This window comes from Argiope bruennichi, chromosome 7 (assembly GCF_947563725.1).
Source record: "Argiope bruennichi chromosome 7, qqArgBrue1.1, whole genome shotgun sequence".
NCBI lineage: Eukaryota > Metazoa > Arthropoda > Arachnida > Araneae > Araneidae > Argiope > Argiope bruennichi.
Genome location: NC_079157.1, coordinates 130735889 through 130763297, shown reverse-complemented (window position 1 = coordinate 130763297; position 27409 = coordinate 130735889). Strand labels below are relative to the sequence as shown.

Sequence of the window (27409 nt, the reverse complement as noted above, 5' to 3'; positions counted from 1 at the left end):
GCAGACCGGATCTCTTCACTTCATGCAGTTTAAGAAACTGCAATAAAATTAACTTTTTTTTTTTTGGAAAATATCTTTTTTTTATTACATATTTTTAAGTAACATAGTATTTAAATCAAAACTTTTAAATTATAAATTCATACTTTTTATGATTTTTTAAAAAAATTATCAGTAGCTCAATGAACTATCTTATATGCGTTTTGAATTTTAATAGAAAAACGGAACCAACACAAGCTGTGAGAATTTGCCAACTGCCGTTTTCGTTTTCGAATAGCTGTCAAAATAAAATAATAATAATAATAAAAAAAAGGAGCACAGAATGGTCAAAACTTGTGTTAATTGCTTTTAACCTCTAGTATATTTTTGTCATGGCTGAAGAAATTGACTCTGATGTAATAAAAAGAACTCAAGAAATTCTTGGTAGTGTTATTAAACGACCAGCTCTGACGGAGAAATCTTTAAAAAAGCCACCGTTTAGATTTTTGCACGATATCATTACTAATGTAAGAGTTGAATTATGTCTTCCAAGAAATCCTCTTTATCAAACTTATGAATATTCGAGCAAATTTTCCAATTGACTAAAAGTTCATTTCATTTTTTTTTTTTTTTTTTTTTTTGTCTTTTTATAGATAATAAAATCCTCTGGATTCCTCAAAGGGCTGTATACACCTGCGGAATTACAAGCGGAAAATGTTAAGGTACGTGAGCAAAACATAGATTAAAAATAATATAAATAAAAATTCAGTTGCAAATATTGTGGAAGAAAATGCATGCTCTTTGCGTTATTGACGTTTCACAGTTTAAAGAAACTTGACGCTAGTATGTTTTTATTATTATTTAAAAATTTAACTGAATGAAATTTATTCAAGATAATCAGCTGGATATGTATTTAAAGATTTAAAATCCATTGTTTTAAGGAGTAAAGCTCTTCATTTTAATGCATTGTGAAAGAAACACCTGCCTCCACCAGCTGCTAATTGTAAATAAACTTTATGAATCATGAGATGATCAACATTTGAAATTATATTTTTTTATTAAGAATTAATGTTGGTAACCATTTTACTTATGTTAAAAGCTATACTTTTACCAGAAACTATTGATGAGTAAAAAAACAACCTTTAAATGATAAATTATTAAATATATTTGTAAAATAAAAGTGAAAGCTTCTATGTATTTATTTTTTAAGAGCAAATCTTTTGATTTAGAGTTTGTAAATTTATCAGGAATGTACATTAGAAGGGATGTACTCTTCAAATCTAATTTTAATTGAAGTGTGAGGTAATTGAAAACTGAATGAAATATTTTGCATTTTTTTCACGAATATCCTAGATATTATCACACAAAAATGATTTTTTGATTCAAATAATTCACTTGTCATACCCTCTAATTTTAACAACCTTTACTTTGTTAAACCATGCAATATTTGCAATAATAATTTTCATTCTTACAGTAAAATTTAAGCAATTTAAGATTTTTTTTTTTTTTCATAATTGAAATTTAAGCTAAGGATTGAACATTTTGTCTATATTTTGTTAATTCTTTGACAGTTTGGTTATTAAGTTTTATTTTATTTAGTCATTTATTTTATGACATCTACTAGCAAAACTGTCTATGATATTCTGTAATCTATTGAATTTTTTATACTAATGCTCATATTTCAATCCACTTAACATTTTGGTTGATCTTTCCATATAATATATACAAAATGTTTAATATACCAGTGTATTGGAAATAAAACAAGAGATATAATTGTACAAACTTTAAGGCTGAAAAAGGAGTGCCAAGTGTGGAAAAAAATCTAGTTTCAAATATAGTTCAATTTCTTTCCAAAAAATTTACTGTTCAACATTTTAAGAATTTATTCATAGTTTTTAAAGTGTATATTTTATAGTTTTTGCTCAATTTTACTTATATTTTATCTTTTTTAGGATAAAGAAAGCAAGATTTTGTTTCTTCAAAAAACTATTGATGTCCTAGGTATGTGGATAAGCAAATATTTTTATCTGTTTAATGGAACTTGCAAATATATATTTTCTCATTTTATGGTGCTAATTAGTTTATACCAGTCATCAGATAGTACCACAACTAATTTATTTCATTTTAAGTATATTTAATATATGAAATAGTTTTTCTTTTGCGAAAAGTATGTAGGTTGTAAGTAGTTCTTAACCAATATGTGTTATTTTTTCAGTAATGTTAAAAAAAGTTCAGTATGGAACCACTGTCAGAATTTCTTTATTTGAAGAGCTGAGCAAAGAGAACATAGAAAAGCATTTAGAACTCATATAGTCTCATAAGAGAATTTATGCGAGACATTACTGAATGTGCTTAGTATCAGCTTGGGAAAATAGGAGCCTGTGTAAATCCGAAATTAAAATGAAGCTTAAATTGAAAAGGCTTGAGTGATTAGAAAATAATAATTGTTAGAATGCTGATAATTTGACATCTATGTGATATATTAAAATTTCCTATGATTTTGAAGATCAGTTCTTTTCTAACCATTTAAATTCAAATATAAAAACATTTTTACTTTTGTTTGGGCATTTTTTCCCCCTCTTGTTTCTCTGAGGATCTAATTATTGTGAATTTAATTACTAATGATTATCTGTCATATTATGTAAAAAAAAAAAAAAATTTTTTTAACTGTAATTACTCTGTCAAATGCATTGCCATGCTTTTTTTTTTTTTTTTTTTCGTCTTTGGCATTATTTCTTATAGACTTTGTACTTTGGTTCCTGGTCATGGTTATGCAGTAGAACTTTTAATGATAACTAAATTTTAAATATGAAACAGTTTTGATTGAGTATAAGGAAGAAAAAAAATAATGAAGTATTTTATTCTACTATCAACAATGATGTAACATCATATGTGTATGTGTGCAATAATTTCAAGTTAAATGCATTTTAAAAGCAATTGTTTTCTGATTTTTTGAACTCAGTCTCGGTTTTAATTTCTGATCTGTGAGGGTTTTTTTTGTTTCCCATGCTCTTTAATCCATATTAAAATAAATGCTAACTCTACTAAAATTCAGAAAAGCCCTTTTTGGAAGTTATTTAAACCCAATAGGTATTCCCATATTCTTTTTTCTTCTGCTTTCTGCCTTTCTTTTTGGGATACTTATTGCTGCGATGCCTCTTGCAATGAAATCTTAATAATGGGTAAAATTTGTACTCCTTCCATTACCGTATTATTAAAGAACTCCACAACTGTTTAAATAAAAAGAAAAGTTATGTAATAGTTTACTGAAAGGTACTTTCTTATATCATAACTATTTTAACAAAAACTATAATTTAAACACACAAAACTTTATTTAAAAATTTTTAAAATATTAGATAGAAATAAAAAAAATTATTATTCCTGACTTAATGCAATAAAGTTGTTATTTAATATTTTTTTGTTCTTTGCATTACTACATGCTAACAATTAATCGACAAAATAAAATTGCTTGCAATATCTTAATTATTGCAACTAGCAATTAATTGACAATGATATTGGGTTAGTCTATGCTTAGCAGTGACATGCAGTTAAACTTGAAGTTTCCAATAATGTTGTTTCATCAATAACTTAAATATGCTTATTGCATGGTGTACTCACCTCTATCAGTTATGTTATATGTTATTATATTAGTGTGTGTACATTAATACATTCTGCTTTTATTGCAACACAAGTGAAATGTTTATCAATTATTCTGCTGATGAATATTGTGGTCAATTATTTTAGTATGGATTTCAGTAATAAGAAGGCAAAACTGAATACTTTCTTATGGCTTGTTAGATGTTGTGATATTGTGGTGAGCTCGTCCTGTATATATTGTTGTGAATTATGCCTTGTTTCTGACTTTGTAGAGCTTGTGAACTGTATATATTGTTGTGAATTATGACTTTTTAAAGGTTGTGAATTCATCAAATGTTTTGAAAAAATAATTGTAAGCTTTCGTTCCACAACTATGAAGATCTGATTCTATATATATTGCCTTTAAAGTGGTGACATATTTGAAAAATATGTTGAATTAATATAATTTATTAATGTCCACTACAAAAATTGATAAAGTTTGAATGATATATTGAAATGTTCTTACAGCAGTTCATAATATAATATTGGCACAAGTGGGATTTCAGAGATATTAGTGCAACAGAGATGCTGTGTTAAAAATATGAGGAATTACTACTTTTTATGAATATTTAGGAAAGGATTTTCAAATTTTCTGATCCTCTTTGTATTTCGTTGATTTGTCATTCAACTTTCTAGATCACATATTTAATATTTGGCTCTCTGAATTTGGCAAATTCTCTTAGCATGATCATATGATTAAAATTATTGGATATCTTGATCAATATTTCTTGGTACTCATCATGTTCTCTGATTTTTAAGCTTGATACCAATAAAGCAACTTTGCAATAACCATAATTATATAATTGTATCAAAGCTTTACATTTTTCCCTTTTATGATTGTAAATGTGAATGAATTTTTATCTAATAAAGGGCTAACTGATGTAAATTGTAAGGATGAGAATAAAAATAATGGTAGTATGGCTACCACACTCATTTAGAAAAACATTACAATGCAATAGTTAGCCCATTCTGCAAAAGTAGCCTTCAAACTTTGGTTGGGACATATATACTTGTAAATTGCCACTGTTGTTGAGCAACTGATCAACTCAGCTTTTTAAGGGATGGTTATCAGGTCCATGAAATTAGGTTTTGCTCCTTGGTGCATTTTTGAAAACTTTTTTCTCAAATTAATTAAGTTAATGATTTTTAAATATGTTATTCATTTTTTATACAAAAACATATATGAATTTACCTAATATTACAACTATAGTGAACATTTTATTTTTAAATGGTAAAATAATTATAAATATAACTTGAATGTTGGCACATAATTTAAACTGCTATTGCCATCATGAAATCATTACAGTTTTTAATTTTTGGATTTTAAGAGTGACAAATTATTTTTTCTATTTTCAAAACTGTGTTTTTCTTGGAAAGTAAAAAGAGTAACTGTTAAATTATCTATTATGGTTCTATTTTTGATAATTAAAAGGAAATAGTAGAAAGTAGCTATCAAATGCACTGGCATATGGCCCCAAATTCGAAAGCTGGCTTAAAGGGAAATAAAGGTTTTTCTTCACATGCACATTTGTGTCAACATCTAAATGACATATTCATGTGAACTGCAAATATCAATACAAGTTTTAATCCAATTAAAGAACTGTTCTCCCTTAACTCAATCTTTCAATTATTAGATAATTTTGAATTGCTCTGATGCATTGTTTCATTAAGTTCTATATGAAAAGATGTTAAAACACTCAATAATTTCTTGATACATTAAGAACAAATGCTTTTCAAGTTTTAATTGTTTATATAGTTGCAAAAATGTTCCTTGTAAAGTGTATACTGCTTTGAGCTAAACAGATATACTACTTCGATATATAAAAGTATTTGATAAAGTATATACTACTTTGAGCTTTCCAATTTAACAATTGCATAAAATTGGTAAAAGTAAATTAAATACTTTAGAAAAATGCTTTTATGTGAATTAAAATTAAGCAAGATTAGTAATTCTGCATAGACTCTTCTTATTTTCAGTCGTATCACATATTTCCACAGAAACAGGCTTTTTCAAAATGGATTTTTATTATTCTTGAGCTCGATTAATTTTCTTTTAGTTCTTAAGCAGTTGCCTTTGTACCAACTGGCTTAAAGGGATTAATACTCTCTAAACATTTTAATTAAATATTTAACATAATTTGCTCTCTTAGAAGCTTTTTATTAAGATATTATTAGCTTCAAATTTTGATAATTATATAAACCATACTGTTATAGAAGCCTATGCTGTTCTATTATTGTACTATTCATCTCACTACTTTTCTGTCAGCTCCTGTAAAATTAGAAATTGAAGTGATAAAATTTCAATTAATACAAAGACTTTTTTGCTGAAATGTAAACAGGCCTTTTAAAAATGTAAGTATAGAAAATTATATCCTTCATAGGATGAATGAGATCTTTATTTGAGAGCATGCTGGAAGTCTTGGGTCAGGCCATTTACTGTTTTAAAATATTTAATACTTCAGTATTTATTAATATATACTTTAAATTGAATGTTTAGCTGCTTTTGGAGATAATTAATTTTTTTAAAGACTAGTTACTTTTTAAATTTTTTATGGTTCTAGGAAGTTTTAATAACTTGAATAAATAATGCAGTAGTTTTTTAAAGTATTTTATTAGATTTTTTTTAAACTTTTATTTTAACTTTTCAGTTTAATGTTAAAAGTAATTTAGGACTTCTGGATATGATAGCTCAAATTCTTTTTTTATCAGCATTAGTGACAAATCAACCTGTGAACTTGAAACCATCAAAAGTGGTGGCTGGCCATGATCCTGCAAAAACAAATCTGTTTCTACAAATCCTTGGAACTGCAGTTAAGAATAAGGTATTTTTTTCCAATCTTTTTAAGATTTAAAATTCTGAAGCTTGAAAAAAAATAATAAAGAATTCAAAATTATAGCATAATTTCTGAATATTTATTTTACATGCCAATATTTGAAAGATAAGTTTTAAAATAAAATATGGTTGTCAGCATTTAGGACTAGCGTTTTCAAGAATTGAAAATAGTTTATATTTTAACTCATTTTATTTCAATTTTCCTGTATAAGGAAATATAAACAAATTAATGTTAAATATGCCTTCATGTGTATTTTTTAGTTGGATAGTAAAGAAGCAGTAGAAAAAGTTCTTAGTGGAAAAGCCCAAACTTCTCCTACAAAGCCTTTAAAGGAGCGACGTGCATCTGTGGATAGACGATCCGTAAGTTTGGGGAAAAAGAATATTTTGCTAAAATTCTAAACTTGAACATGTTTTTTTCTAAGCAGAATAATAAGTGTAAAATTAATAGAAAACTTAAAAACAAATTTCAAAACTTATTTATAACTGCATTCATTGTACTTTAAATTTTTATTCTGTATTAATTTATTACATTTAAATTGAAAAGACTTTTTGCATTGTTTTTTAAAGAAGATGTCTGGGAATAATTTCTCAGTTTGAGTGATAATACTGTGCCAAATCAGGTATTATGTATGGAAGATGGATAAAAATAAATTTAATATAAATAATGTTAAAGTTTTTCTTTATTTTGTTTGGTGTTGTTTTATAATATCATCATTTATTTATTTATTTTTTATAAAAGGATCCATAATGATTTTTCTTTTCTTTTTTGTTTCCGAATTTCATTGTGTTTGAATTAATGATATTAAACCAAAAAGGAACATTCAAACTGTTTATTTTTTTCAAACTTTTTAAAATTTACTTTTTATTCAACAAATTTTTGTTTTTATCACTGCCACTTCAGTCTTCTTTAGTACCAGGAAACCATAATTAATTTCTGTAGTTGAATGATATTCTTTGGTTTTTGTGATTTTAAAATTTCTTTTAATATGTATTATGAAATGATGTGTACAAAGTCAGCAGTGAAATTCAACTATGCAGCAGCTTAGGGCTTCTGGATTGCTAAGAAGGGACCATAAGCAGGTTGATTTAAAGAATTCTATTAGCCTGTTATCAAATAAATAAATTTGCGAAAAATAAGAAAATTCTGTGAGTCATGAAATTTTAGAATACATTTTGTCAGAATATATTTTAACTGGTCAAGTTTCTATCTTTACTCTGTATATATACACTTTGGTATTGCAGTATTCATAAATAGGTATATAATATAATTGTATACAAATTTAATTTCCTTACAATTGCAGACATTATGGGCCTAAAAATGCATACAGCCTTGGGCTACAAAATTGATAAATCCACTACTATACATATTTATCAAGAACTTTACATTGATATAAATTGATGCTACGAACAGCAGAGGTGGCTTTAGCAGAGAGGCAATTGTGGTCTCTTTCTCCCTCTCGCCGTCGGTAAGAGATTGATAGTTTCATCCGCAAAAATCTTTACCTCTTCAGGATGGTTGTGGAGAGCTGCTCGTTATCGAATATGATAATTTAAAAGCCACTTTAAAGTTAATTGTAAACAGTCGAAATATGCAAGTAACAATTAAAACGATTTGATTATGTTTGGTAAAATTATCGATAAGGTGATAGGTCAATAAGATGTGCATTTTGCTGACAATTTTGCGAACTGAATGTGATGGATGTCGAACGCGTTAAGTACGCAGAATTTCTGACATCTGATTCAAGTGTCGTTCATTCAGCTTATAATTTGCACTAGTTTTGGCAATATATCTGAAAGGTTAATAAGATATTGCATTCTGCCGATAAGTTTTAGATGGCCGACTATGAACTCAATGTGATGGATGTTGACGATGTTAAGTTCACAAATTGTCAGACGTCTGATTTAAATGTCTTTCATTCAGTTCATATTTTGCACTATATTTAGCAGAATAATCAGCGAGCTGTTAAATGAATAAAATGGCGCATTTTTGCTGATTGTTCTTAGTCTTTCTGCTAAGATTTTATAATATATAAAAAAATATTTTATTTAAGAGTCACATTAAAAAAATAAATTTTTGATTATTTTTTTTTAAATTTGTTTTTTTTTTATTTCAAAGAAGCTTTTTTTTTTAATAAAACTTTTTGAATTTAGTTCCTGCAATCATTTAATATAATTTTCACGATAACAGCATATATATTATTCATTCAACATGAATGTCATTCTGGCATAATCTGTGCATCTATCTATATACTAACAATTTGGAAGGAAATATAACTATACTTTTTGTAAAGTTAGATCTCAATGCAATGAAATCTCAAAAGTTTAAAAAAAATTACTCAAACATTGACAATCTTTTGAGGTCAGTAAAAGAAACTGAGAACATTTAAATTGAAAATATTTTGTAAATTTTTAGCAATTGAAGAAAAGGTCAGTTTCAGAATAAAGAAGAAGCGAAATAATGCTTAATTTTCCTTTTAATTCAATGAAAAAAAATCAATTATTATAAGTTATTTCGAAGCCAAATCAAAGAATTGTGCCTGAACCCCTGTCGTAGTTGACTTGCCCCCCTCCCCTTCCCCATCGGCAACCCTCTGTTCTGACATACAATTGTACTAGATTTAAAGAACTTATATTTTAAAAATAGTTTGTTTTGATTTATTGTTTTATTCTCAAAATATTGCTTGATTAAAAAAAAAAAAAAAAAAAAAAAAAAAAAAAAAACATTATAACAATGCAATATAGAATTGGATTGGAGGAAATGCCAGTATTTTTCCACCTATATACTTTGTCAGAAAAAAAAAATTAAAAGATAATCATAACTAAAATTATGTGATTATCAATTGCAATTTCGTATTGAAACAATTAGCTTAAAAACTTTTATATTAAATTTCATTTAAGTGTAAGTAGTTGTTGCTGCTGGGGATAGGCGAGGATCGAACTCGCAACCTTTGGGTTCGTAGCCGAGTAACAAGACCACTAGACAAAAGAAATTTCTCATGTCTCGTAGCTGTTATCTGGCTTATAAAGCGTCACCACATTACTCCCCCTTCAGTGCGTCGGAGGTGAGACGAACGATTTTTTGTCCTGTTTTTGCTGTTATTAGTGGTGATATTGGCTGTTGCGCCTTATCCATTTTTTTTTTAATTAGATGATTATTTATCAGCTTTATTTTTATTAATTGGCTGATTATTTATCAGCTTCATTTTCTTTTGGCTGATTATTTTATCAGATTTTTTTTCACTTATTTATTTCTGGTAGAGGGCGCCACAACAGTTGTATGAAGTTTGCGTATCACGTCATCGGGTCACCAATGTTGCTATTGGCGATAGGCGAGGATCGAACTCGCAACCTTTGGGTTCGTAGCCGAGTAACAAGACCACTAGACAAAAGAAATTTCTCATGTCTCGTAGCTGTTATCTGGCTTATAAAGCGTCACCACATAGTCATGTTTTAATGCTGATTAGAAATGCCATTAATGTGTATTCAGTTCTTGGCTTTAAAAAATGCATTTGTGTTTTATTTTTAATCATATAAATAATAAAATCTGTTGCTTTAAAATTTTAAGATGTCAGTTTTTTTTGCAGCTACTTTCAAGTAATAACCTTTGATTATTTCCCAAAAGTAAATTTGAAAATTTCAATTCTTCTTGTAAATTGTAAGAAGCATGCTGCATTGCACTTTTATTTTCTTTCTTTTGTATACTGCAGAAAGGTTCCAATGAGAAATCCCATTCACGCTCACTCACAAAAACTCTTGAGCCTGTGAAAGATAAGGATATCTCAAAGAGTAAAAGTGGAGAAAATACCAAGGAAAAATCTAAGAAAGACAGAGAAAAGTCACGTGATAGAACAAAACACAAAAGTGAAGAAAACAAAAAGTCATCTAAAGAGAAAGCATCGAAATCCAAAGATTCTGTTTTTGAAAATGAAGTTGAAAATAAACCTAAAGAGGATGATAATGATACAAATAATCTTGAAAATCATGCCCCAATGTCTATGGATGATGCTGGACCATCTACCAGTATGAGCAATGGTGATGTGCATGATAAGGTAGGTAATATATGGCTATTCATTCATTCTATGATTGACTTCTAGTTTCTCACAGTATTCTTTTCCTCAGAGAGTCATTCAGTTCTTATAGTTTAACAATTTTGTTTCTCAATTTATTTTCTGAAATTCAATTTAAATAGAATTTTTAAAGATTTTAATTTTTTTTTATCATGTTATTATGTTTTGTATCATTAAAAATCCTTAAAAACTGCTTATTTTTCATGGTCTTTATATAAGGGCCTTAAAGGTTTATTTTTTGTCTAAGTGTTTGTTTTTTTCTTTCTGATGGGGGGAAAAAACCCTTCTTGCTACATTAACACAATTCTATGATTGTATTGTCTTTGTGCTATCTAATCTTTCAATGTTCAATTGGCTTTTGATTAATCCAGAGGTCTGTGGAAAAAGTTATATTTCCACAGACCACTGGATTTATTTAAGCAAGAGAAATAAGATTTTTTTAATGAATTACTGATAATATAAGGAAAATATATCCTTTTATTGTCATAACTCTTTCCTCACCTTCTTTTACTTATTTAGATAAGGGAAGAATCATTTCTTTTTAAGAATAATTTTATATATTCATGTAAAACCATGTTAGTTTTTAACAATAATTTCAGCTTGTTGTATATTGCTTTTCTAAACATGATCATTTGCTTGTTGGGTGTTTCAACATTATTTAGCGTGTCACTATTAGTGAATTATTTAAGTATTTTTACTGTCAGTAATTTTTGTACAAACATTTTAGTACTTTTTAAGAATATGCTGGCAAAACGTGTAATTATTTAAATTGTGGACTTTGAAAAGTGAATACACTGAATAGTTTGTTTTTAAAAATAAAAGTGAAGCAAAATGTTCATTGTGCTCCAAAGTGAGGGTTGATAATATCTATATTAGACAGTATTAAAAAAATGTTGGTAAGACATTTTTCATGCATGTATATTAAACCAAATTAATCAGAATGAGGACTCGCCTTTACATTTTTATGTAACTCATATGCATATGTTAGGGAGACAATGATTATGATTTTATAAGCTTTGAGAGAAACGTTATCTGGTGAAATTATTTCTTCAGTGAATTGTTAATGCCAGATTAATTTTTCTAATAATACAATTATAATTCTTTTCAATTTATAAAGTTAAAGCAGGTGCTAAGATAGGACAAATTATATTAACAACATACTTTCCACAAAAGAAATATCCAATAAAATTATATTCTTTACGAGCATATTTGTCAATAGCTTGTTTTAAAAATATTGGAATGGTTAATGAATATATCTGCAGTAAATTATGTATAAGTAAGAATTGTTATTTTTTTTTATGGAAAACTAGAAATTGAGAAAAAAAGAATGAAACATATTGCATTTTCTTCAAAAAGTGATAAAAGAGATAAAAATGCTATTCCCACAGAGTGCATATATTTTTGTCAAATAATTTTTATGCAATTTTGAGAATTTTAATGTCAGGGAAATAGTTTGAAGGAATTATTTTTTTAATCCTTTGTTTGAAAATAGTGAATCTGTGGAGAGTTTTGAAAATTCATTCGCATGTATTCATTCCCTTCTTTCATTTTCATTCTTTCTCATGTGTAACCATCTGTTGAAAGAGAATTCAACATTAATAAAAATACAGTATTAGGAAATTTGAATGAGAAATTTCTTTCACAACCTCAAAAACCAGTTTCGTAAACATTACTGAAGAAACGAGAATATCTACAGCATCTGCCCATACAAAATATCACTTTTTTAAAAAGAAGATATCTAAGTAAATATCTGTCAATAGCATAAAAGAAGATTGGAATCTTATTTTTGAATTGAAAAGCAAATTATTGAAATTGAATATAAAACTGTTGTACTGGTTCATCAAGTTAGAAATATTTCACCATTTTCAAAATCTAATGAATTGGGAACGCCTATCAGTGAGAAAATTAAATAAATTGAAAGATTTTGGAAAAAAATTCTAAAAAGGTAGAAATTTTTATTTATATATTTAACAAAATTAATACGCTTTTTGTAATGTAGATTTACCTTTTTATATTCTTAACTATTCCTCCCTCCTCAAGCAATAAAAATATTAATGGAGAAGCAGTATAAAAGGAAGAAACAGTGTTTTTTCTTAATACCACTAAGTGTGGTGTAATAAATTATTTTTAGGTATGCAGTGAAAGTACATTAATGTGATTTTTAAAATGTCTACAAAACATAACTTCATTTCAATATTAGTGTAAAATATTTTATAATTATTGGTGACATTTTATATTTATATTTGTATAAAATATACTTAGTATACTTACTTAATAGCCAATTTAATTTATCACATTGAACTCATAGTTCTGTAATCAGAAATACTACATTAATGTTGGCTCTTAGTTTTTTCCTTTGACAGTGCAAAATTTTTTTTAAGGAAATTATTTTTTTTTATAAAATATATATTTATTTTTTTTCTATAAAATGCTTAGAAAATTAGCATAACACTTTGAATAGAATAAATCTCATGTAGCTTAGTTCAGGCATTCACTCTTTAATCATCAAAAAATTTCCATTGTTCAGTTATAGATTCATATATAATTGTATCAATTATCTCTTACAATTAGTTTTACAGAAGCAGTATTGAATTGTCTAAATTTATCTGATCTTTAATTAAATTCTCTTAATTATTTATTTATGTGTTGTTTTAGGAAGAAATACATGAAAATGAAGCTGGTGACTCATCTCTTATGAATGAAAAAGTAAATAATTTATTTTTTTATACTTACATTTATAACTTTATAATGGTCTTGTGCTATTAATTACTTTTAAAAATAATTTTTTAAATTATGATTGCGTATATTTCTAAATTGCTGAATTATTTGAGATTTCTTGAACTTTTCTAAAATTCGTTTATATTTTTTACTTTACCTGCAGTTAAGAAATCAAAATTTATACTAGATGGGGGGAGCCTAATCCTGGGAAATAATTTGAAAGTATGTGCAAAAAATGTTGCCCAGATAACTGAAATCAATTACATTAAAAAAAATTGCAATAAGAGTGACCCCCCCCCCTTTTTTTACTTTCTTTTATATTTAGACAATTAAGAACTTTTTTTTTTTTTTAATCTTTTCTCTTATAAATATTCTCAACATATTGCAAAAGTAAAGTTGTGTAGAATGGAAGGTGGTAAACCCTTGAAGATCATATTAGTCTAAAAACATGATGCCTAATGTGGAGATGCAGAATAGAGCATGCATGTCAAGATACTTTCCTTTCTACCAATTGAATAAAAAATGTAAAACTTTTATTTATAATTTTGACCAAGTGATAAATTTTTATCTATGTTCTTACATTTTGAGTATTAAGTTCAGATGCATGCAAATATATAGATCAATAATTAATCTCATTCACAAATTTTGTTCAAAATTTAACCTATGTCTATAATTTTGATAATAAATCTGTTTATCAAACGTTATGTAGATAGCTGTTTGGGATTTTGTTTTATTGTATTCAATGACAGTTAGATGTGACCAGCTTCCCATCAATGCAGTTTGACTGAATTTTTATAGAAATTTGTGTTTGTTGTTAATACCAAATTTCATCATTCCAGCTTAGTCAGTATTTGAAATATTTTGTTCACAGACAGACTAGCATAATTACAAAAATGTGGTTTTTAGATTTGAGGAGATCCATCAAAATCTCAATATCCTTATTATTATTGTATTTTCATATTTGGCATTTTCCTATATTTTTTGTGTATTTCATATTTAGAGAATAGAAAAGAAGTAATGCTTTTTATTTTAAAGTAGAAACAACATTGCTTTCAAAAAATTATCTGATTTTTAAATGCTTTTTATAAGCTAATTATATAGGTACTTGATTTTTTTTATTAGTATCAAACTTGATTCAGTAAATTTCTTAAATTTGTTCCATTATTTTTGTCATTTATCTTTTTAATTTGTTTCATTATTTTGAGAAACGAATCTTAATAAATCCTTATCTTATTCTTTCCTTATCTTAATAAATCATAAATTTTGAAATGTGCTCAAAATTTATGATTTATTAAGATCCAGGTTCTTTTTTTATTATTATTGTGTCTTAATTCTAAATTGTGATATCTTTCCCTTTCTTCCCCAAATTTCCAGCTTGTCCGAGAGAAGAGTCATCGACCACATTCAAGCCGCAGTGCACGACCACCTTCTGCACGAAGCAAAAGAACAAAACCTGGTAAATGGCATTTTCATTAAAAAATTTTACTTGAAAATAAACAAATAAAAATGAACTTTATATTTATTTTGCTTTTTATTTTTTTTAGTGGAAGAAAATTTACCTGTAAAAGCTGGTAGGTATTTTGTAGATTTATATCCATTTAAAAAAATTTAAGCATTTATTAATGTAATTAGATGAGTCTTTTATTTCCTTTTTGAAATAAAAGACTCATCTAATTTTCCTTTTTTATTTCCTTTCCTATGATGAAAGTAATCTTTTATAAATTATTTTTTGTGTTTAGTCCTTTATTTTTTTATTTTTTTTTTACTTATTGCATAAACTAAGTGCTATGGTGGGAGACATAGATTTTATACAAAGTATTAAGAATTTTAATTTTAATCACAGCAAAATTCTTTTATAATTAATCTGTGATAACTCTGATATGATCTATAATAACATTCCTTGCATTGATGCACACAAGAAGTTGGGAGAATTTCCTTGTATCTTGAATAGATGTAGAGGAAAAACAGAGAGTTTTTTTTTTTTTTTTTCCAGTTTTGAGTGGTAACCCTGATAAAAATTTTAATATAACTTTTGTACACAGCTAAATTGAAAATAACAATAATTATGTATAATTTGTTTTGTAATAATTTTTGGGCTGTTATAATTTTGAAATGCTAAGTAGTAAATGAGTTTATAAAATTATTTACTAAATTCATAAAAAGTAACAAAGGTTTTCTCTTATCTTTACTAATATTTCTCATTAAGTGATTACTGATTACTTATTATTTGACATGATATTTGTTGCATACCATTATTTAATTTATTTTTTTTATTTTGCTGTAATGGCTTTGTATTACAGAAGTTATGCTGAACCATTCCTATTTCAAAATCCATTAAGTAAGCTTTAAAATATAGATTCTTCATTAATAATTATAATGAAAATCTGCACATTATAGTAATATTTTGTTATGTTTATATCTTTAAATTTCTATTATAATTACCCATTAATTTAATTCTCAAATTCAATAAATATTACTTCAAAATTTTATTTATTTGTGTCGTTATCTATTCTAGCCTAATATTTTAAACCTTTGCCTTTTAATATTGACTGAGTAATTTGATCTCAAATCAAGCTTGTAATATCTATGAATCAATTTTAAAATTTTAGTTTTGTACTTTTATTATAGTTCCTACTGAGCCACCAGTTACTATTCAGACTATTCCTTCTCCTGTCAAAGTTGAACAAAGCTTTGAAAATGTGCTGCTACCGAGGTAAATATATAAATAATTTATTTTTATGGTAAATATTGTAACTTAATACTTTCTATATAAACTATTCATATCTGGTATTTTGCATAATTTCTGTCAAAATTTCGGTACTCATAATTTATGCCATCACTGTGGCAGTTGAACATATTAACTTTAAAAAAAAAAAAAAAAAACTATTTCAGAATTTGCAATTGACTTTTGCTATGCATTGAGATAAATATTCTTTTAACTACTGACTCTCATCACTCTCCCATTTTCATTTTTGAATGTCACAGTGATGGCCTGAATTAATTGCCTTTCTTTGGGTATTCATTTGAAAATTTAATGATAATTTGAACAACAAAAATTCCATAGATGAGATGTGATATATTTTGGGATGAACACCATTACCACTTTGAAAATCAAAATTTATCATCCTTGAGATTAATTAATTTTCTTTTTTGTAATACTGATATATATCTCAAGCACTTTTTGTAAATATCTATTACATTTATTGTTCAGTTAAACAAACACCATTTATAGTTGATGTCATTTTTTGTTGTTGTTTGTTTGTTGGAACCTTAATAGATGAAAAGTAAATTGGAAAATGTTGATAAGATTTCCATCATGTAAACAGGCCAAAAATGAAATTCTTGTGCAATTATATGTATATTACTCATGATTTTTATAATTCTGTTATTTAGATGAAGGGGGATTCAGCAGACATGCCAAAATATTAAGCTCAATATTGAAATGAGGCAAGTTTATTTACAAAAAAAATTGAGATAGTACTTACAATTGCAAAGCATTCTGCTATTGATATTTGTAATAATACATTTTGAAAGACTTATCTAGATTTTGAGGAATTATAAGCATTTAAAATTGGCCGTTGAGTTAATTACTGGAAACAAATAATTAAGACATGATTTTAATATCTGAAGGATATGAAATTGAATTTAAGAATAGACTAGTTTCAATCCATCAAATATTAAACTTGTAACTCAATGTTTGTCGATATATCCTCTCTTCCTGACCTCTGTAATTTAAATTAATTATTCCAATTATGTTATTTTATGCCTCAGTTTTTTGTATCTTTTAATATTATAGAATTAAAGGAATGATGATTAATAAGGTAAAGTCAAAGTATAGAATTTTTTTTATAATGTTTGTATGGACAAATAAGATATGTTTATTTTTATTATTTGTTTTCACATGTGTATGCGAGCATAGTTTTTTAATAAATAAAGTTATTACATAGAGATTTCCTGGCTTCTTTTAAAACTAGTAATAAATTTGGTGGTAAAAGATAATTATCACCAAATAATTATGGAATATTGAATTTCTGTAGGTTCCCTCCTTTGCTGTTTGCTTTTGTGCATATGAAGTTTAATATGTGTTTTCTTAAAAATATTTTCGTTTAAGGCCTCCTTCTGCTAGGCCACCCTCTGCAAGGCCTTCAAGTTCGAGGCCAGCACCACCCAGAATTCGCATTCGACATGTTGTTGAAAATCAAGAGCCTGAGTAAGCTTCAACTTTAATTATATTTTGTCTTTTTTCAAAAGTACGCATATTCAACAAAAAATTCTTTCAAAGCAATCTTTTAAAAAAATTATTTATTTATTTATTTACTTTTTATTTGAATTAAATAGTCTAACCAGATCGAACTTTCCTAAATGGCATGATACCATTCTTGTTCAAAGGAAATTTTCTTACATTATATAAGAAAAAGAATTTTCTTCTAATTTAATAATCCTAAAGATAAATTATTATAAATATTATTTTACATATTTTTAATGGTATGGTGAAGCAAGTAGCGAGCAATGTAGTACCATCTCATATGAGAGGCACAAATCATTACATACTTATACATTATCATATCATTTTAATGGCATATAATTTATGATTATCATTTATAAAATAGTAAATTCAGTTACTGAATAAATGATATTGCATGATGAAAATTGAACTTATTTTCTGTGTTTAAATTTGAATGATACTTTATTTATAAATTATTTATTAAAATTTAAAGAAATATGATATATTTTCAGAAATATATAAGAAATATTTTCAGCTTTAATAAATACCAAAGTTTGTTAAAAATAAAAGCATAATTTAATTTTTTTTAATGTATTTATATATTTTATGATATTTCATGGAATAGTGATTTAAATTGTGTTCTATTTAGATTGAGGCCCACCACAGCCAAACCAGTCGAAAATGTGATTTTAGATCAAGGTGCAGCTTCTGATGAGGAAGAAGAAACTTTTCTTGTGATTGAATCTGAAGCCACAGAACAGCTTGATGTTCAGGTGTGCATTTAAAGCTAAAATATTACTTTTTAAAAACAATATTAAGTTAGTGATTTGCAAAGAGATAATTTCATGTTGCTTTATAAAACTCGTAAATACTTGAAGGTAGTTAGAGCTAATCATTGAATTATAGCTAAAGAAAATTGAAGATCTTTTTTAGGTTGTGGTTTTTATGTAGATATAGGAATGCGCTTTCCCTCCACAGCAAACCTTTGGCTGATTAAGATTATGTAGGATTTTACCTGTTCTTACTTATGTCATTCATGTATTGATATGGGGGACAATATTAGTTGAGAGCACACAAAGCAGACTAACAATGAGAAAAAGAAGACTTCTCAATGGATATGTAAATGTTAAAAATAAAGTTTTTTTTTTTTTAAAAAAAAAGGTAATGGATTGAATGTCTTTAAATGTATTTTGCTTTAGGAGAACCGTCTTAGTCATTTAATAATACTGCCCAGATGTAACAAATAAATAACTTAGAAAATAGATAAATTGTAGTAAATAGATAGTAATTAAATAAATCCATCTATGTAAATTTATAGAGATTGTGGTAGTAATAAAGCATGGTTTTTGTCAAAATATTAAACATTATGTTATATGATACTTCCATGTATAATATATAATTTCATGATGATAAGACACAGTTACACATTTTTACAGAGTTCAAATTTACCAGCAGAAACTCCTGATGAAGACAAAGGCAAGTTTGCTTTAATTATATCCATAAATCATTTTTATAAAGAATTTATGGTTATTTTATGAATCTCCATTAAAATATTACAACATAATTATATTGTATCTGATTTTCATTTTTTGATGATTGATGATGACAAAAATATTTTTTTAAATGCATTTGAAATCATTTGAAATTTTATTTGAAAATTCTAAATTTCATTACTTTGAACTAAATATCAAATTATATATATATATATATATATATATATATATATATATATATATATATATATATATATATATATATATGATACATGTTATGGTCTTTATATTCCAAAAAGATTAGAACAAGGCACAAATCTTGAAAATTTAACTTAGAAATTGAATTAGATCCATTGCTTTTTTTAGCTACTGTGAAAATATATACAAATTATTTAAGCGATTATAATTTAAATACAAATGGATTAATTAAAATATTTTATGTGGTTTTGAAATGTGCATGTTTTGGTAAATTAGATTACACACATATGTTAGTAAAATTACATGCAGTGATAAATATATTTGTTACACGGTCTTCTGATGTTCCACCTGATTATTAAGTTCCTTTTGCTTACTTTATCCAGGGGTTTTTCTGTTCATGTTAGCATTGCGTTTTAATATTAGAAAATGGTTCTATTTTTTCATACTGTAATTATGGATAATTTTAAAAGTTCTTATGTATCGTTTAATGATTTTCGAGAAATTGTTTTAGTCTTCCTTTTTTCTGTTTTTCTTAGTTTATTATCTTTTTTAAAGTAAGTTGTGTTTTGATACAAATTTCATATCTATATTATGCTGTTCCCTTAATGCAGGAAGCTTGGTGAAAAAATTACTGGAAACAAAGAAAGATTTGGAAGGTGGAAGTCAACATACTCCTACTAAGAAAGTGGAAATTGTAAGCAAAAATCAGCCTTGTATAATGCATACATACAGCATATATTTATTCTATACATATATGTATCAATTATATACTTATAGGTATACATTTTATGTTAAATAATTATAATAAAATCATTATATATTTTCTCTTTTACTTGAGGGATATTATAATACATGGTGAAAGTGTAAGGTTATTTTCTTGATTTTGCAAGATCAGTGACATAATTAAAATCTTTAAACCACATTGCTATTTATTATTAATCATTTGTACTTTTTGCAGTGTAGAAGTATATATTTTTTATAAGCACAATATTCTTTAAGCACTGTCTCTGCTTTCTGTGAGACGCTTGCAGGTCTAGTATTATGCTAAAAATGCAAATTATGCTATAGGTATTTTACTTAAAATAATTGTTAACTCATGGAAGTGATTCTAATATTAAATAAGTAAATTATGCTGTAATTGAGTGCTTTTTTGGCATATTTGCAAAATGCAATGCTAATGTTAACGATACTTTTACCATAACTATCTTATTATTCATCCACATCTCAGATTAAACCAGACATTTCTTTAATATAATGAGTTTCATATTTCTTGTTTATTTTATCATGAGAAAGCTGTACCAAAATTATGAGAACTATGAATCTTCTGTGGTACAGTTTTTTAGATGTTAAAATATATTTTTCAAAATATATACTGAAAACTCTTCCATTTCTTAAAAAAAAAGGAAAATGGGATGATTGGTTATTTTATCGATTCATCTATAAAGCATGTAAAAAGACATTTTTTAAAAAATAATTGTTTTTATAACCTCCTGTTTGCAAATTCAATTTAGGATCGATCCCAAATGTCCCAGGCATCACATGAGCGACATTCAGCTTCAAAAGAGTTAGCCCAACTTCGCAACTTCGTGCAGTCATTAAGTAAAACTGCAGTACCCCTGGGGCGTATGCTGGATTTCCTCCAGGAAGACCTGGATTCTATGAAGATGGAACTCAGAATGTGGAAAGAGGAACATGAACAGAATCTTGTGGCTCTCCATAAGGAACAAAAGTTTGTATTTTTAAAGTCAGAAGTAATATTGCATCATTAAATCATTTGTAGTATACCGTAAAGTTACCATATATGAAAAGTTACCTTTATACCAGTTTAATTGTATTAGTGTAAGTTGAGTTTTTAGTGCTGTCAGTATTGGATCAGTATGCCAACAGTTAATTTTCTTTTAATTTTCCTGCATCTTGTATGGAAAAAAAATCTTTTTAGTTTAAAATAAATCATATCTTGTTTTTTTACTGATATCTGTATTTTCTTTTAAATCATATTAGTTTTATTTTGCATCATCATTTTAGATTAAATTTTTTTTTTTTTTTATCTGTAGTGCAACAGAATCTTTACTGGAACCACTCCGTGCTCAACTGGATGATCTTGACCAGGTCGTGCAAAATCAGCTGGATGCTAACAGTGCCTTGAAGGCATCTATTGCTCGCAATGATGAAAGAATACAGCGTATGCTAGCTTCTGTGAATCATAAATCCTGACCGCCTGAAAAGATGTATCACGAGTCTTGAACTCTGAGTTTTAGAGTTATAGAAAGGAATGTACCAAAATATGGTACTCTTAACTAAGATTTTCATATTCAGAGCCATTTGGAAGTGAAAACTATGTGATTCAAATTGCATTAAACTTGTTGAATATCCTAAATTGAGGGAAGTTTAATTTCTGTTAAGGATTAAAATTAAACTTCTAAGAACCTATATTATTTTACTGTTTAAACGAGTTGTTATTAAGTCCATAAAACATAGCACCTGTTTATAAAGAAAGAGGGAGAAATTATTTGTTTTGTAAAAATAAAAAGTAAATCTAAATAATTCATAAATTATATAAAATAAAAGTGATTTTTTTCTTCCAAATATTTGTGTAGCATTTTGTTAAAAATTTAATGAAAAAATGTTAATTCTGACTACAATATAACATGCATTGGATAAAATCATTAAGTGAGTTGAAAATTAAGGTAAATTAAGGTAAGAAGAAGTTTGAAAACATCCGCAAAATTCATTTGATATTCAGGTATCTACTATAAATTTTGATTGAAATCTGAATACAAGTGAAACTATGAGTTTGTTTTTACAATCTTTTTGCTTAGTCATTAAAAACATTATTAATTCTGAAAGCCTCAGTTTCTTTTGAACATTTCATTTTAATCTCTTTTTGGAAGTTATATTTTCTGTAATAAAAATTTTTCTGAAAATATTTTATGAAAGATAATATGTAATAGGGAATAAGAACAAAAGAAAATATTTTAGATAGGTATTTCATACATTTCAAAATTCAGAATAATAATTCATCTTGTGTAAAAGTTATTTCCATCCAGTTGTCACGTTACCTTTGTATTTAGGGTCCATTATTTTTTAAAAGCGTTAAAAAAAATCAAAATTTGAAACATTTAGGCCTGATAGTGCAATGAGCACTTTATTTACGAGAAATGAAATTAAATACTTTATACTGTAAATCTATCACAATAAAAAAATTAACTTTTAATAATCGGAACCTAATCTAATTGAATAATAAGAATCTGTGTTTAAATTATAGTAATATGCAACTGCAATTTATCTCTTTTTGGAATCTCTGCTTAAGAAACAGTTAAGAATTTCTTAACACCTGATGCAAATTCCTTCTTTTAAAAATGAGTTAAATATAATGTGAAATGCTGGATTTCTGAAATCAATTGATATGATTGAATGCAGTTTTTTGTAATTGAGTATTGTCAGTACTCAAAACTTTTTTTTTTTTTGTTAACATCATTTGATCCACTTCACAGTGCTCTGAATATAGAAAAGTTTTTTTTAAAAAAAACTTTATTTTAATTTGATTCTGATGGTTAATGTGTACTTTATTAGTTTGTCCTCAGAGGATAACAGTAGGAAATTGACATGATTTGTTTGTGATATTGTCACTCTTTCATGAAACAGAGTGTTATCTTACTGGAAAATCAAGCTACATTCACCAGTTGTGTATTGTCAGTACTTAGAACACTTTTTTGTGTAAAATACAATGTGTGATCGTATTCACCCACACATCAAGAAATGTGATCTCAGTGTTTTACTGAACCGTCCAATATATGTATTTGAAAACAAATATATCTAGTCCTTGCTCACTATTTTATGCATAGAGATATATAATTATAAATTATTGATGAACTTGCTGGAAAGTAAGATCATGAAATTTTCCAGTGTTCTTTCCTTCACCTTACTCTTTATTTGTTGGAATTAATCTTTTAGGTTCCTTTCATTTTTATGTTATTTGTGGTTCAAAATTTAATAGAGTAAATTTTTAAATCTAATGGATGCATGTACTTTAAGATGCTTAGGTTATGCATATCGAATTTTTTCTTTGGTGTAAATGAAAATGAAATCTGTAGCAAAAGAAGTAATTTGAATTTATGCATATTACATATCTTATTTTAAATAAGTTGTTTAATTTAGGATATTTCACAGGAGTGATACTTTCCTGGAAAATGAAAATTAACATAATTGATATTTAGGATGATAAAATAGGAGAAATAATTATTTGGGAGTCAATTTTACATATGAAATAATAACTATTTATTTGGAAAAAGTGAATATTTTGTGTGCGAATTCATGATGTCTTTGTATGAGTGAATAATTTTATATTCTAAAATGTATCGTACTATTTGCTAAAAAAATTTGTAAAAAACACTTCTATTAATGTAATATTAAGAATACAGAGAAAGCTGTTATTGCTTCTAAAGTTAATGCTTTAAAAAAAATATTTAAAAAATATTTTTTGTAACATGGCTTTGATAAAAATTATTGCAGCATATCCATTTGATTTGTTATCTCTTTTTAAAAAATTTTTAATGTTGCACTTTTTTTATGGTTTTAGTGTGAAAATTAATTTATCCTAGAAAGGTGTGAAATTCTTTAATTATTCAAGTTTGAAAAATCTGATGTTAACATTGAATAACACATATCAAAAATGGTACAGCTAGTTTTAAACAAAAATGGTTAGTATTTTATAAATGGCCCGCATTTATTTTCATTAATATATATTTTATAGTTTTTCTTTTATGTTTTCTTCATGATTAGTTTATTTGATAAAAATATTTTCTCTGAACTCATGATGAATGCCTGCTTAAATGTAAACAAGTGCTCTTAAACAACTTGAAAATATCTTGTGATTATATCGTTGGTGAATTTTTGAGAGCCATATTTTGTTTCAATATTCCTGTTATTGAATATTATTGATTCATATCTGATCTAGTCATTTCGGGATTTTTGATTGTTGCACATTAATTTATCACACACACATTTTTTTTTCTTCCTTGCAGTATTGAATGAGAGAAGTTATTAATGAATGAGAATTTGATGAAGATGGATATTGATAATTACTTACGAGCTGTTTCTTATTAATAGAATCTCTGCATCGAATTAATATTATTTCATTTAATAAGTTTTATGAGGAAAATGTCGTTTTCTTCATCCTGAGCTTGTATAATATTTATTTTGCTTAAAAAACATATTGCTATCATGTTTACTTAAATTATGTCTTAATTGCTTTAAACATAAAATATTAGTTCTATGCTTTAATTATGTTAATTATTCATGTACATATATTTTGAGGCTCAAGATGTGAATTTTCAACAAAAGTACTAGTAAATTTTTATTTATTTTACTTATCTCTGTCATTACTTTTACCAAGTATTACACAATCATTACTTTAATGTACCGCCTGTGATAATTTATTTCATGGCTTCTGTTTATGTGCACATCAGTAAATATGTTTTTGATCAAAAAATTTTTATTTTTCTCTTGTCTTTTTTTTTTTTTTTTTTTGTCTTACCATCAAGTGATAAATTGTATCACGTATTTATGCTAAATATGATTTGTAAATAAGAGTGATTTTGCAAATAAAGAATAAATATATGTTTTTCTTAACCTTTGCATGTTCTTTGTCCCCTTTTTAATTTGTATAAATATTTGTACATTATAGATAAATAAACAGACATTTTGCATAAACAGGCATGTTTTTTATAGGTAAATAAACAGGCATCTATTTAAATAGACATTTTGCAGAGAAAATGGCATGGTTCCAATTGTAATTTAGAATTGTATCAAAGATATCCCTTATTTATTTATTCGAAACACAAGTAAGGAAATCATAATCTTGAATTCCAATATATTTTCTAGATTTGCATTCCACTGTTTGCTAAACTCAAAGAAATGATTGTTAAAATTAACTTTAATATCAAAATTCGCTGGAGACATGCAGTATAACTTTTCTAACATTAGTCAGGCATATTAAAAAAATTAATCTTGAAAAACTGAACCTAACTTTTATTCTCTGTGATTAGGGATTGCAATACCGAATACCGATATTTTGAGCCATTTGTACAATTTTGTAAATAGGTATTTACTAGAAATTTTTAAAATTGTCTCCACTATATGTTCAGGGATTGCCAACATAGCAAAATAGTATACGTTTTTCTTTTTATGTCTCCCTAACGGGCGAAATCAATTAGCTAATTAATAGCTGAATTAATTGCTTAAATCTAAATTAGCGAAACATGGATTATCCCTGAAAGAAAGCATTGTATCCATAACGACTGATGGAGCAACAATTATGAAAAAAGTCGGAAAGTTGATTGGTGCAAATCAGCAGTTGTGCTATGCACATGGAATTCAATTAGGAGTAATAAATGTATCATACCAAAAAAATAAAGAACAACAGAATCCAAATACTGTGGATATAGAAACTTCGGATTCCAACTTTGAAGAGACTAAGAGTGAAAGTGATATTGACAATGAAAATAATGACAATGTAATTGTTGAAGTAGATATTGCTAATGAGGATGAAATATTAACCCATCAAGAATTGCTTCCTATAATTTATAAAGTTCGAAAAATTGTTAAGGTATTTAAACGTTCCCCTATAAAAAAAGGATATATTACTAAAATATATACTAACTGGAAATAAAACAGAATATATGTTAATATTAGATTTTAAAACACGTTGGAACAGTTTACTCCTAATAATGGAACGATTTTTGAAACTGAGAAATCCAATCCAAAAAGCATTAATCGACTTAATGCTCTTTGGATTGGATTCTCAGTTTCAAATTAATTTTCAGATAGTGAAAATTAATTTTTCTGTAATTAATTTTCCTGTAAATTAATTTTTCAGATAGTGAATTCGAATTAATATCCAGAACTATATCAGCTCTACTTCCAATAAAACTGACTATTGAGGCATTATGTCGGAGAGATTCTAATTTATTACCAGCTAATGCAACAATAAATTTCATGTTGCAGTCACTGAAAGAACAGAACACATCACTATCTGAAGAATTATATATTACAATGAAAAATCACACAGAAGAAAGGCATACTGAAATAGAAAATGTCTTATGGTATTTACATAATTATAATGATTTTAAAAATGAAAAAGAAGAAAAGAAAATAACCAATTCAAATCCTATTAAGTTCAGAGTAAATTTTCTTAAATTTTTTTACCAACAGACCTATCCACATTTAGAAGAATTCGGTTAAATTATCGAAGTTTATGATGTCACTAATGTCGATAGTGAAAAGGAATTGTCTCTTGAACAAAAATTAGAATTTGCGGTAAATAAAAAAATTTCAACGAACTAAAATACAATAAGGAAATCAGCTATATCCAAAACCATCCGACGAGAAATCGATTTATTCGAAGATGAGGGATTTAGAGGTAAATACTTGGAAAAAGTATATCGCGCATTGCTAACTGTACCACCAACTAGCGTAGATGCCGAAAGAGCGTTTTCGACAGCTGGTCATTTTTACACAAAATTACTTTTCAGGCTTAATGACAGTACAATTGATGCATTATGTTTTTTAAGATCACATTTCAAAAATTTGTAATAGTACCACAGACTGAATAGTGATATTTACACTTTTTTTTGTGATTTAAATAAATAAGACGTTCCTTTACTTCTTTGTGATTATAAACTGTTATAATTTATAAGTTACAAATTATTTTTTACCCTCTCAAACAAAACTGGCAAATAAAACAAAGAAACGCCTGTGTTTCCTTTCTTTTTCTAAAATTTTTAATACCGGTATTAAAACCGGTATCTCGGTATTAAGATTTAAAAAATACCGAATACCGGTATTGAAATTTTGGTCCGGTATTGCAATCCCTATCTGTGATATTCTGTTTCAAGTCTGTCCTTCTGAGCTAGAACATTCAATAGTCATGGTCACACTACATCCATGGCTATTTGTGTGTTTCTTAAAAGTTGCTCAGATCCTGCAATCTCCAAGTCTGAGTTCCTTGGAAATTGTTAACATGCATATCTTAATTTCCCATATCATTAACCTTATTTTACGATTTCTCTAAATTGAGAGGATATTAATGAAAAGACCGATTTCGGTTACAACACATCGAAATCTGTTTAAAAATGCATCTCTGCTATCTTTATGAGAGCTCATTAATATTTGCTTTTTGATCTCCCAGATAAACGGTATCTCGGTAAGAAGAATGAAAGAATATTAATGTTGTATATTGTTAGAGTACACTTTTCGGTGT

The 27409-nt window shown here is 26.7% G+C and overlaps 1 protein-coding gene across 1 annotated transcript; it reads left to right on the top strand.

Annotated features, from left to right (window-relative positions):
• The first annotated feature begins 252 nt into the window (after positions 1-252).
• On the top strand, positions 253-24628 carry LOC129976324 (TRAF3-interacting protein 1-like). The gene is made up of 16 exons (XM_056089829.1): positions 253-503; positions 630-698; positions 1929-1977; positions 6322-6434; positions 6707-6808; positions 10156-10497; positions 13171-13221; positions 14608-14689; positions 14778-14804; positions 15862-15946; positions 17345-17443; positions 18108-18231; positions 18895-18934; positions 19761-19843; positions 20661-20878; positions 21204-24628. Exons 1-16 carry the CDS (start codon positions 369-371, stop codon positions 21361-21363), a joined length of 1779 nt encoding a protein of 592 aa, XP_055945804.1. The 5' UTR covers positions 253-368; the 3' UTR covers positions 21364-24628.
• The last annotated feature ends 2781 nt before the right edge of the window (positions 24629-27409 follow it).